This window comes from Anas acuta, chromosome 4 (assembly GCF_963932015.1).
Source record: "Anas acuta chromosome 4, bAnaAcu1.1, whole genome shotgun sequence".
In the NCBI taxonomy this organism is placed as follows: domain Eukaryota; kingdom Metazoa; phylum Chordata; class Aves; order Anseriformes; family Anatidae; genus Anas; species Anas acuta.
The window spans coordinates 58,344,508-58,357,156 of NC_088982.1; the positions used below are offsets into that span (position 1 = coordinate 58,344,508).

General features: G+C 39.2%; 1 protein-coding gene across 1 annotated transcript; it reads left to right on the forward strand.

The window, feature by feature from the left end:
- Nucleotides 1-2,821: 2,821 nt before the first annotated feature.
- FRG1 (FSHD region gene 1) lies at nt 2,822-9,975 on the forward strand. Its single transcript, XM_068681459.1, has 9 exons — nt 2,822-3,019; nt 3,239-3,306; nt 4,926-5,048; nt 5,980-6,037; nt 6,230-6,344; nt 6,719-6,823; nt 7,435-7,526; nt 8,125-8,235; nt 9,103-9,975. Exons 1-9 carry the CDS (start codon nt 2,958-2,960, stop codon nt 9,137-9,139), a joined length of 771 nt encoding a protein of 256 aa, XP_068537560.1. The 5' UTR covers nt 2,822-2,957; the 3' UTR covers nt 9,140-9,975.
- The last annotated feature ends 2,674 nt before the right edge of the window (nt 9,976-12,649 follow it).

Consider the following 12,649-nt stretch of genomic DNA (forward strand, 5'->3'; position numbering starts at 1 on the left):
CCAGCACATTTTGGAAATGTTTTAATTTCAAAAATACTAACTAGCAAATTAGAGTTTAAATGGCTTTTCTAAAGTAGCACCATTTTAGATACGGTTTTCTGATTGAGGGCATCACTTTGCCCTGCAGGAAAAGATTTCACTGTCTTCTGTATATATGGTAGTGATGCCTGTTTGTTGCTGCAGTCGCTAAATTAAAAAAAGAAACCTAAAATAGGTCAATTGTAAATAAAAATGTATCTGTTAATAAGAAGGTATATTTCATATTTTAGGAGGTTAATTTTCATTTAAAATTAGAAGTTTATGGCCTCTGTCCCTCTGCCTGTTCCTCCATCTCTTTACAACGTGGAAATTAAACCAGCAAACACAATTGATATGGCCTCATCCTAAGGAAGCTTATGGCCATGCTTCACTTCACACATTGAGTTGCTTAATTGAACTCACTGGGGCTATTCCCAGTGCAAAAATGTAAGTATGTGTGTAATTCTTTCTGGGATCAGGATATGTAAAGGTGATCTGTAATGAAAATAAAACCACTCATTTTTTATTTTATTTTTTTTTTAGATTTTTTTAATCTGCTCTGATTTTTGTGGTTATAGCAGCCTCTGGTGGACAAGTAGCAAAGTATAAATCTCATGCACTTCCATCATATAAACACATATTTTAAAATACAAACCACTTTGACTTGCTTTTGTTTTTTTAAAAGTTAACAAGAAAAATGACAATTGCCTTAGGTAACTACTGAAAATGTTGAACTTCGAAAACTTTATACTCTTAACCACGAGTGGGCAAGATATCTTTGCTTCCTAAAATACTAAAATGTTACCTTTTTCCCCTCCCATCATCCCTCCCAGGAAAGTATTTAAGATTTTTGAAGTGTTGGTAATGGCAAATCAATGTATACAGACCTGCTTTGACAAGAGTATATAAATATTGCCCTTATGCTAAGGTTGCACAGTTAAGCAATCAAAAAGTAATAAATCATAAATAAAGTTGTAAATAACCAGAGCTAAGGAAACAATAGGAACAACCCCCCCCCCCCCCCCCGATGATTTTCTCTCCACAGAATCAAGGCTTAAATAAATAAATGAATAAAACCCCAGAACAACCAAAACACTTAAGAACAACTTAGCATGCAGTGTCAAAGCAGGGCGACGGGTGTGCTGACAGGCATTCTTTTTGCTTCACTCTTCTTCTGCGCTTGTTTCTAATTCCTACACAAATTGCTCTCTTATTTTTCTTATTCGCTTTACTAAAATTTACACATACCTGTTTAGAATCAGTTAAAAAAAAAAAGTAGCTAATGATAAAATGAGTCAAATAAAATTACATTTTTTAAAATTGCTTTGTGCTGATGCTAGCTTGATTTAGTTTCCAAACGCCTGCAGACAAGAGTATGTAGTACAAAAAATGGATATACTGAAAATACTTTTTGACTGAGAACAAGCCATTTTATCTACCACCAAAACCAAGGAAGGAAACTAAGTAACAACCACTCTATTATTGATTGTAAAACTCTAAGATGACAGTGCCAAAAGGTTTCTAGAAGTCAGGCAGTAATCTCTAGAAAGGTGAAAACTGGAAACAGAATGTATGTGAGGATGAGGTTGAAAGCAATGGATGGGTTGCTAGCAGTTTAACGAGGTATCTCAGTTTTGTAATTGAAAATACAGATGTTCTCTGGCCCTTCACACATGGTAAGACATGTGGGACCTTCACAGCCTCACTGGATACAAGCCTTTGCAAACACAATTCCCTGATTTGAGCTCCATTAAGAAATCAGAAGCAGTCAGCAAGGAGCCCATCATTGCCTGAAGCTTTCTGTAGTCTCTGCTTTTTCAGTTTTTACTTGAAGCCCTAATTACAGAGATACACGTTCCAGGGACTGGGAAATCAATAAATCCATAAAGTCACCTACTGTCTACTACAGTAGTGCCCTGCTTCAAGTTACCCACTTCCCAAATGCTGACCAAAGAGACGAGTGTCTTTCAGTAACAAACCACAGCGGGTGAAGACACAGGCAGAAAGGCAGTACGCCAGGGACACAATAAAAAAGCATTTTGAATCTACGTGCACCAGCAGCCTGATTCAAGTACTGCTTTTACTGACAAGCCCATGCCTCTTCCCAGCCTCCTTCTCCCCAAAGCTCCAAAATGGGAGACCTGCCAAAAATTCCTGTGTCCATTACAGACACACTGTTGTCTTCATTTCACATGGCAGATGTAACCACTCCAACACAGCTTGCAGACAAAAATGTGGGGTTACTCTCATTAGGCATATAGATAAAAATTAAAAGCATTTCTGTGAGAAATCGCAGGGTCCTGGATGCAATCAGAGTATCTGCAGAAGACATCTGCAGTCATCAGCAAACTCCTGGGTCATTCACTGAGAGAAGCTGCACATGTAGTTTTATCTCCCAGACATGATTTCAGCGATTGTAAAGACCTTAACATAACTGCACGAACCTCATTTATTACTTGCAGGAGGAACTTACTTGTGGGAGCTTTGTAAGCATCGGCAGGTGATGAAATGAGAAGTCAGAGGGAAGTAACACAATGTGAGCACCTGGGTATGCGTCCGTGAGATTTGACAGAGGTGGTGTCCTTCACTTGACCAGTTTAATCAGAAGCAAACAACATTTGGGGCACAAAACCCCTTTGTTTGGTGTGAAGTGGAAACAACAGGCTGGGTGATAAAACGTAAATTAAAAACGACTGCTGCAATTTGGTGCCTGATTACACGTGTGCTACTGAGGTCGTTCCCAAAAGGAGAACGAATGGTATCTGTTAAGAAAGTGGGGCTAAAAGAGTCTGTTCTGGTGTAAGAGAAAGCGGGCTGATTCTTTCAATTTCCCCCTCAGGCTCGGCTTCCAACCGCCGAGCGGCGCCATGGCGGCAGCAGAGCGCTGAGCCCCGGGCGCATGCGCAGCCCGACCCTCCCTGCCCTGCCCTGGGTCCGACATGGCGGAGTACTCCTGCGTGAAGTCCACCAAGCTGGTCCTCAAAGGGGCGAAGGAGAAGAGGTGAGGGGACGGCTCGTCCTGTCCCTCGGCTGCCGGCTCGGTACCTCGCCACCGGCTTCGGCACGGAGGGGGGGAGGTCGCTGTAAAGGGGCTCCGGGTGGGTGAGGGTTTTGGGGTGCGCTGCCTCTCGCCCCCCGGTGCCCCGCTCCTGGGGGGCTGTGGCGGAGCGGGGGTCTGGGTGGGAGGCGTGTGCCCACCTCTGTGCCTCTCCTTTCGCAGCAAGAAGAAGCACAAGGAGAAGAAAAGGAAAAGGGAGGAGGATGCGGAAGAGCAGCTTGATATCGTCGGTGAGCGGCCCTGCAGGAGCTGTGTGGCAGTGGGGAAGCTGCAGGGGATAGCACAAGTTTATGAGGTGCTTGTAGGGCGCTTAAAGCAGGTTTCTAGCTACTTGTCACAGCACACTGTTTATAAGTCACGCCTTCTTAGGTACCAGAGGGAATTTCTGACACCAGTAGGATCGATTTTACAAGTATTTATCTTTTTAATGCACTTATTTGTTTACATAACCTCAAGCTCCTTATGTGCTTGTAACTCGTGTTTTTTTTTTTTTTCCTCAAGAGCATTTGTTTCAGGTAGAGAGACTTACATTTAGCGCTGTAACACCTTTGTTTTTGCTTGTATGTAAATGTCTTGTGTATGTAAATGTCTTGTGTTACTGTTACTTGAAAGTTCACTAGATGGGGTGCTTGTACTTCTTGCTCTTACTCTGCCAGCAGTTGCTTCTCGCCTGGGGTCTTTAGTTCACTCAAACCTTCAGTCCGCTAAAAAGGAGAAGTCTTGGTTGGTTTGTTTACTTGTTCTCAGTTTGTCATGATTACTGTGATGTATTCGCATTACAAACTTGCTATCAGTAGTTGAAACTGAAGATGACAAACATGAACCAGTATCCAAATATAATGGTGTTTTTTCTTTATTTGTGGAGGAGGAGGATCAAAGTGCGTATGGTCTTGAGTGATAACTTAGCTAAGTGCTGCCTTCTGGAACTGCTGTATGCTTGATTTATCACAGTTCACAAAAACAGCTAAAGAAATAACCTTGAAGCCCTGAGAGATACAGATATATACTGTAACAGTGCATGTTACAGGATAAATGGCACTTTCTGTTATGTGTGCACAGGCATAATCCAAAGCAGTGCGAGGGGAGTTATCCCTATTTTTCTGTTAAAACAAAATACCATATATGAGAAAATAGGCTATTATATTTTATGCTAAAGGAATGTCACAAAAAGACATGCTGAAAGAGATTTTAGAAATTTCATATGCTGATCTCTAAGCCATGACGTTATAGGACAAGCCTATTTGCTCTGTATGTTGTATGAAGTTAGGGGAACATTATTTCTGCTCAGGACCAACTTGCTGAAAAAAAATGTCATTCTGATTAATTTAAAATAGATACATTTTCTGTCTAAGATAATTAAGATTATACCAGGAGAAAGTTTTGCTCTTTAAAAATACAAATATCATAATTCCAATTTATACATGTGAGCCTTTAAGTTTGGATTCTGGGGGGCCAGAACATTTGAACACTGATTGTCCAGAACACTTTAAGTCTAAGGAATGCAGCTCATGAATTAATTCAGCAGCAAGATGAGAGGTTCTCCAGCACAGCAGAAATCATTACGCTAGTAATTGACTGTGACCACAAAACTGGAGGAAGCAGTTTGGGGTGGGAACGGGGGAAGGAAACTTCCTTGCAAGGTATATCTTCTGCTGGATCAACTGGATGGATCAATGCGCTCCATGGCCTAACAGCACTAAGAGAGGATGGAGTGCAGGAGCCTGCAATTAAGAGCCTGTTGCTATCTATAGAGTGCCAAATCTCAGAGTAGGTACTGGATTACTATCTCTTGAACCACTGTAATCAGAAGTTGTAATTACTCCATTAACTATGATGTTTTGTATTTTAGGAAACTGGTGGGCTGTCAGTAATTTCGGTGAAATTACAGGAACTATAGCTATAGAAATGGATAAAGGAGCTTACATCCATGCCCTTGATAATGGCTTGTTTACACTTGGAGCACCGCATAAAGGTTTGTTTCAGGAAACTTGGAAAAAAATAGTTTTAGTAATGAAAAGCATGAACATAGCATCACTTTAAGGCAAACTGTTTTACAGCTCAAGGCAGTTATTACATGTAATGCAATAAAGTTGGCTGTAGCGTGACCGAAACCTAATGACTACCAATCAGTTTCACTTACTTAGTTTGTTGCTGTGTTATGTGTATAATAAATTGAACTGCATTGGAAAGGATCACCTGTTAAAGGCTGTACAGCTTACTGAATAAAAAGCAGTATAACTTTTATTAAATTCTATAAAATGCATCTGGTGTCAACTGAAGAGTGAAACTCAAGGTAGATGAGCATCAAGGATTATTGCTGTATCCTCATTGTGCTGTATTTGTATTGTTGCTGTGCAAGTGGACTACTAAGGTGGTGGAGATAATCAGCTTGTCTCTTAATTTGAAGCTCGGAACCATCAGTCAGAAAAGAACTGTTCCAAAACACTGACAGTGTGCCTCATCTCCAGAGCGAGATAAAAACAATGATGACAGTATTATCTCACTTAGGTTTTGAGAGATGGAGAGTAGTGGCTTTTTGGATAAGAAATAAGGTTACCACAGCTGAACCATAGTATGTTTTGGTATGGAGAAAATAATGTTATAAGGAGATCACGTTTTCTGTGTTGTTTGTTTGTTGTTTTTTTTTTTGACACAAGGATTGCATTTGTATTATTTAAAGCATGCCAAATACATGAATGCAAATAAGCTCCTGCATTGCTTTTTATTTTAAGAGTGTGAATGTTCAAAAGGAATTTCTAAAGAAATGCAGTATTGTAGCTTTCCATAGTATTTAGCAAAAGCTGTTGCATAATTTTTCAGCTTGTTTGAAACTGCAGTATTAACAATTTAAATACTGTATGCATGATACTTAATGTCTAACTAATGAAAATTTCATTCCTAAGGTGATGAAGGCCCTAGTCCTCCTGAACAGTTTACAGCAGTGAAGTTGTCTGATACAAGGTAACTACTGTAACAAAATATTTCAAGTCTTAATATTTGTTTTTTTGTTTGTTTCTGGTATGAACAAGTTTTAATTTTCTCTTGGGGAAAAAAATTGCATACAAAAAAAAAATATGCTTGTGATGTGTTGAATATTGTGAATGGCTTTCTCTAAAAACATTCCTCATTGTTTCACTTCGTTTTCCCTTTGAGAATTGCTCTGAAGTCTGGTTATGGCAAATACCTCGGTATAAATTCAGATGGACTTGTTGTCGGACGTTCAGATGCTATAGGATCAAGAGAGCAATGGGAACCTGTCTTTCAAGATGTAAGTTGCTTCAGACAACTTTCTTGAGATTCCCAACATGTAACTGTATTTTGACTTGCAGCCGATATTGACAGGTAATAAGATGTTTACTGTGTGTTGCACTTTCGCAGTCTCTTCCATATTGTAACTTCTAGTGTTCTGTTTTCCCGCCTACAATGTATTTACTGTATTTCTTAAGTTTTTAAAGTACCTGAAGTTAGTGCAGTTTAACATACAAATTAAGAACAAAGGAGTCCACTAGCTAGCTGTTGAAGTGTTTATATGTCAAAGAACAGGACACGTTTACAGAGCTTTCTGAGGAATGAAGTAAATGTTATGAATCAAGGTTTATATACAAACTCCTTATGCTAATCGTGTGATACTGTTTTCTGCAGAAGAAGATGGCATTGCTAGCAGCAAACAGCCGTTTTATTAGATGTAATGAAGAGGGAGATATAGAAGCCAAAAGCAAAACAGCAGGGGAAGAAGAAATGATAAAGGTAATCCGTTTTCTACAGTTAAGTATCTGTATGGTACAGTTACTCTATGGTTACAAGATACTTTCCTGTTTACTGTATTTGTTTCACTAAAGAAATGGTGGGTAAGACCTTTTGTGTGGTACTGCAGATAGTTCTCAACAGCTCATCTCTCAACAAGAGAGATGAAATCTGACAGAACCAGGGACAAAAAAAGGTTAGCCAGAATGATGCAGGTGTGGAGACCTCTTATGTAAGAGGATGTGGAAGGACCATCTTGTCTTTCATGTCCAACAGAAAGCATGCCCTCCAAACAGGGAAGCATGTACTAGTCAGAGCAGTAATACTCTGGAGTCAGTTTTTCTACAAGGTGTTCTAGCCCTGCTTACTCTATAAACTGTAATGGTGCTTCTTTGAGATGAAAGCAGCTGTGCCTTAAAGTAGTATTAAGGACTATGTTTAATACTTCATATTTCAGGCAGCTTTTGCTGTTAACTGCTATTTCCTCTGGTTGTGAATTAACCATTTTCAAAGGTGATAACAGAATGACAGTCACAGATTTTTTTTTTAAGTTATGCAGGATATATTATCTTCTTTAACCTGCAACTTCTGTTTTTTTTCTTCTCAATGACTAGATTCGAACTTGTGCTGAAAGAGAAACTAAGAAGAAGGATGACATCCCACAAGAAGATAAAGGAAATGTTAAACAGTGTGAAATCAATTATGTGTATGTAGTTGAGAGCCTTTAACAGTTTTAAGTACCTTTTTTCCTCTTTTCTTTGGGGTTTTCTTTGGAAGGCTAAACTCCCACACAGTTCTTCGTTCACTTTCTCTTCCTCCTCACCGGGATAAGGACACAAAATAAACTGAGAAGGCTTACAGTCAAAATCAAGACAGGGAGCTTACTTATCAGTTACTGTTGCAGTTAAAACAGACTCAACTTGTAGAAAATTAACTTATTGACTAACAAAATAGATGTAAGTAGTGAGAAACTAAAATGTTTGTCTTTCCCCTTACTCAGCTTCATTCCAGAGTCCTCTATTCCCCTTCGGTCCTGACTTGTCATGCTAGTAGTAGAAGGAGCTGAAGTTCTTCAGAACTTGTAACCACACTGTGTTAATCATGTATGGTGTTGTTCCTACTTAGCACCTCAACTGCTTGAGTGTGTTTCACCTAGGGAAGTCTTACAGCACTACTTGATAGTATAATGGTTTATTGGATTTTATTAGGCCAGTTGCACAACAGGAGTTAAGTTGCTCGTCACAGTTTGTACTGAAACATAAAATTTTAAAGAAGTTAACTTCTTCCATTTTTTCCCTTTATAGAAAGAAATTCCAAAGTTTTCAAGACAAAAAGCTCAAAATAAGCAAAGAAGATACGAAAGCTCTCAGGAAAGCCAGGAAAGAAGGCACTTTCCACGAAACACTGCTCGACAGGTACTCTATAAGAAATAATGCACTGATTTAAAAGCTATTTGGAGATGGAATTGCAGTGAATTTGGAGTACAAAAGATGGCTAGATTTCAGGGAATAGGTGTGGGTGTTGCACATTTTTTTCCCTGGTTGGTGTTCTGCCATTTCTGTTTTTTTTATTATTCTGAGTTCTCACTTCGTTGGCTGAACTTCCCAGGTTGGGATTTACGCAGAAGTGAATTCTTTTGGACATCTATAAAGAAGTTTGCTCAGTTTGTGGAGTACAGCAGAAGTGAGGGATAAATCTTTCAAAAAAACAAAAAATATTTTTTTCATGTTTTCAGCACCTTCAGTACCAGAACATTTTGGAAAGGAGACAACTGCATTTTAAAGAGAAATAGCATTTATTAACTAGTCTTCACATTATCTCGTGGGAATAAATCTTTCCCTGTAAGCTGAGAATACAGAAACTGTCTTGAACTTTTAAAATATTTTGTATGGTATAAATATTTGTTGTGTTAATTCAGTGGGTGAAATGCAGAAGTTGACTTCTGATACTGTATTATTGTGATGTGAAAACACACCATGGCTATCATAGATTGAGTGTCAGTTTCAACTGTCACTCAGGTTGAATTCCCTCCCTGAGTGATCTGACAAAACACAGGTCCTGATTAGAAAGGAAAGACAAGGTGAACTTTACACGTTGTTATAGCTGTAGCTCCTTTAAATAAAAAAAAGTAACAGTTATGTTAGGCTTTTATGTGTGCTCTGAAGTAAAGTTTGAGAGTACTGCTTTCTGTGTCTGTTTAAGACTTTGGGGCAGTTAAAACATTCAGATGTAATCACCTTTGGTTTTAGTCTAAGTCTTGTTTCATTACTCTTTCCACACAGGCGAGCAAAAGTGAAAGCAGACAGATACTGCAAGTGACAACCAGCTGGGCTGTTTTCCTCTGCGTCTTTGATTATATGGTCAAATTGAAAACACAAGTAAAGTGTTTTATAATTATTTTTTATGAAACACATTTTGCTGATGTTTTTATTTTATTATTTTTAAAGGACTGCCTGAGAACTATAATTAGACATTGAACTAGTGTCACCTTCTAGTAATGAATAGCAAGATAGTTATTTAGCAGAAGACAAATTATTCTATCCAGAGAATCTCCTGAGGTTGATGAAATGAACCTGAACTTACAGTGATTAAAGGGCAGATTAGAATGGTGATAAAGCTCAAAAGGAAAATATTGTTAGCACATTGAACTATTAAGAAATGCATAACTGTCCTCAACAAACAAGAGGAAACAATTGCAAATGGATGTTTTAGAATACATCATATCAGAAACTGAGTAGGACATCTGTGGAGCCTTTCTGTGCTGTATCAGGTAGGGGCCAGAATATTCAGTCTTTCTTTAAACAGTGTTCAAAACAGACCCACTGTCTGATGGAGAAATAATGTAATCCATATGGTGGAAGTGTGAACAAGTTACAAGAAGCCCGTTACAAATGGAAATGCGGGTGTCTCATAAGAAAAGGGAATGACTGGCTTGTGTTAGCAGGCTGCATATTTTACAAGATGGGAAGACTCATTTCAATCAAACTGGCTGGTTTCTTGAGAGTATGGACTTGAATTTAAAAAAAAAAAAAAAAAACTTTTTTTAAGGTCATAGTGTAATACATGTTCCTAGTATCTTGTATAAAATATGGTTTTCCGTGTCTCTTCTGATTCCCAAGTTTTTCAATAAAAACATCTCCATAGGAACTACCTCAGATCACTTACTCTCTCCATTTCTGTAATCTGCTTCATAAAGATTACCTGGTAATATTATTGAGGATTTTTATGATGATAATTTGAGTTACCTCCGTAAAACCTCTCCTAGCTGTCAGTTTGAACTGCAGTAGTAGTACAAAGCCATAAGCTAATGCAAGATAATGTCTGCAAAAAGCATGAGAACAGGATAATAAAGTCTAGGCAGTAGTGGCAATTTAAATGGGTCTTATTTTGATCGTAAGTAAAAGAATAGAGAGTTCATGTGCATTGTAATTATCTAAACTGACTTGAATTTTCAAGATTGAAACAATAACTGGTAGGGGAAGATTAGCCAAGGGATAAATAAGGAGATAACCCATACAGATGCATGAAACCAAAAGGAGAACTACAAAAGGAGAACTACTTAGCAGAGCTACAGGCTGGGAGATGAGTGGTTGGAGAGCTGCCAGGCAGAGAAGGACCTGGGAGTGATGGTTGATAGTAGGCTGAGTATGAGCCAGCAGTGTGCTCAGGTGGCCAAGAAGGCCAACGGCATCCTGGCTTGCATAAGAAGTAGTGTGGCCAGCAGGGCTAGGGAGGTGATCGTCCCCCTGTACTCGGCTCTGGTGAGGCCGCACCTCGAGTACTGTGTCCAGTTTTGGGCCCCTTGCTACAAGAAGGACATCGAGGTGCTTGAGCGGGTCCAGAGAAGGGCGACAAAGCTGGTGAGGGGCCTGGAGAACAAGTCCTACAAGGAGCGGCTGAGGGAGCTGGGCTTGTTCAGCCTGGAGAAGAGGCGGCTTAGGGGCAACCTTATCGCTCTCTACAGGTACCTTAAAGGAGGCTGTAGTGAGGTGGGGGTTGGTCTGTTCTCCCACGTGCCTGGTGACAGGACGAGGGGGAATGGGCTTAAGTTGCACCAGGGGAGTTTTAGGTTGGATCTTAGGAAGAACTTCTTTACCGAAAGGGTTGTTAGGCATTGGAACAGGCTGCCCAGGGAGGTGGTGGAGTCCCCATCCCTGGAAGTCTTTAAAAGACTTTTAGATGTAGAACTTGGGGATATGGTTTAGTGGGGACTGTTAGCGTTAGGTCAGAGGTTGGACTCGATGATCTTGAGGTCTCTTCCAACCTAGAAACTCTGTGAGGAAAAAAATCATGGGCTGGGCAAATACATATGCAATGCAGTGATTCTTCAATGTGTATTTCTAGAAAAGCAAATGAAAATTTAGACCTTTCTCTGAGGACTCTTAAATTTTCCATAACCAGCTCTATCCAGTCTGAGTAAAGAGATTTGCCACAGGGCTTTCTCCTTTAAGTCATTGGAATTTATTCGTTTTATACCTCCAATTCATGTTATGCCTATTTTTTTTTTTTCTTAAACTCTTGCTGTAAGCAGTGTGGAGGCATTCATGGATTGTTCTTGGTGATGCTGTCTTCTGGCAGAGGTCTCCTGGCAGCAGCGTTAGCAGAAAGCTTCAACTGAAACACAGAGGAAATAAGTAATTTGTGCAGGCTGTACTTCTAAAGAAAGGAATATATCTACTAAGTAGATACTGGATAGACGAATAAGAGAATGTAGAAGGGTGGACATGAAGTACTTCTAAGGGTGTCACTAAGTGGTGTCACCAGCCGTCAGGTAGTACAGTTAATGAGTAAATCACGCATCTCAAACTACTTTCTTCTGACTTAAATTGATGAAAACTGATGGAAGAAACCTCGACAACAAAATGGAGGACCTGATGTAGCATGGATCCTGGAGACCAGGTGTTCTGATAGGAACCCGGCAGAATAGCCGTAGTCAGATAAACACAGGCATTCAAGTATGTTAACTGTTCCCTAAACTCTGAACTTCTTCAGTGAAAGAACTAAATCAAAGTACAAAGAGACTTCAAAAAAGTAAGTCATGCATGTGTAACATGACCATGACATTTTTTTCTTCAGAATTTGTAGTTTCCCAAAGTTCTTACTGCTTTTCTGCAGTTAAAAATGTCCAAAAGGTAAATTTCCTAAAGCATTTAAACTGTGCCCCAGAAAATAAATTTAAGCAAAAGGTGCTGCGTATTTAGAAAATAGCAGGTCTGTTTTAATCTGGTTATTTATCACCATAGACCATAACATATTCATGTACATGCAAGTAAATATAAAATTGTCTTACAGGTATTTGTTTTCAACCAAAAAAAAAAGTCTGGGGCCTACATATACTGCTTCATTTCCTATTTGTGGAAGACACTGTCACAAAAATCTCAAGCTTCTTGCGTTACTCTGTAATTTTCCTTCTTTCTTAAATCCCTTGATTGGTTCTATACCTTCTTCCTTGAGCATATAATACTCTTCTGCTTGACACCTAAAGTTTTGTGCAATTCTAAGCTTAAGTTTTGAGCTGATTTCTTCCTACACACTGTTGCACACCCTCCATTTGCCCAAGGCTTTCACACCTTATAATGCATTTATTTTATCCTTTCCTGTTTCTGCAACGCCGTGCAACCGTCCAATTAACCATCTGCCAGGGACTTACTTTATTTTTTTTGCCACTCTCTGTTTCATATAAGAATTAATCGCATAGCCAATTAAATCATGATATTAAAGAATGTATTGCTTGTTTTCTTTGTGCATAGGAAGATACAATGTATAGAACCTGATTTGGGCACTAGATAAGGCATGAGATGTAAACTAAAACACAGAGGTCCTAGAGCG

What these genes read in the sequence shown, in the direction of transcription:
- FRG1 (XM_068681459.1), top strand. Translation starts at nt 2,958, where the DNA reads ATGGCGGAGTACTCCTGCGTGAAGTCCACCAAGCTGGTCCTCAAAGGG. An exon ending in ACTTGGAGCACCGCATAAAG is followed by an intron (nt 5,049 to 5,979) that starts GTTTGTTTCAGG and finishes TTCATTCCTAAG; the next exon opens with GTGATGAAGGCCCTAGTCCT. An exon ending in GGGAACCTGTCTTTCAAGAT is followed by an intron (nt 6,345 to 6,718) that starts GTAAGTTGCTTC and finishes TGTTTTCTGCAG; the next exon opens with AAGAAGATGGCATTGCTAGC.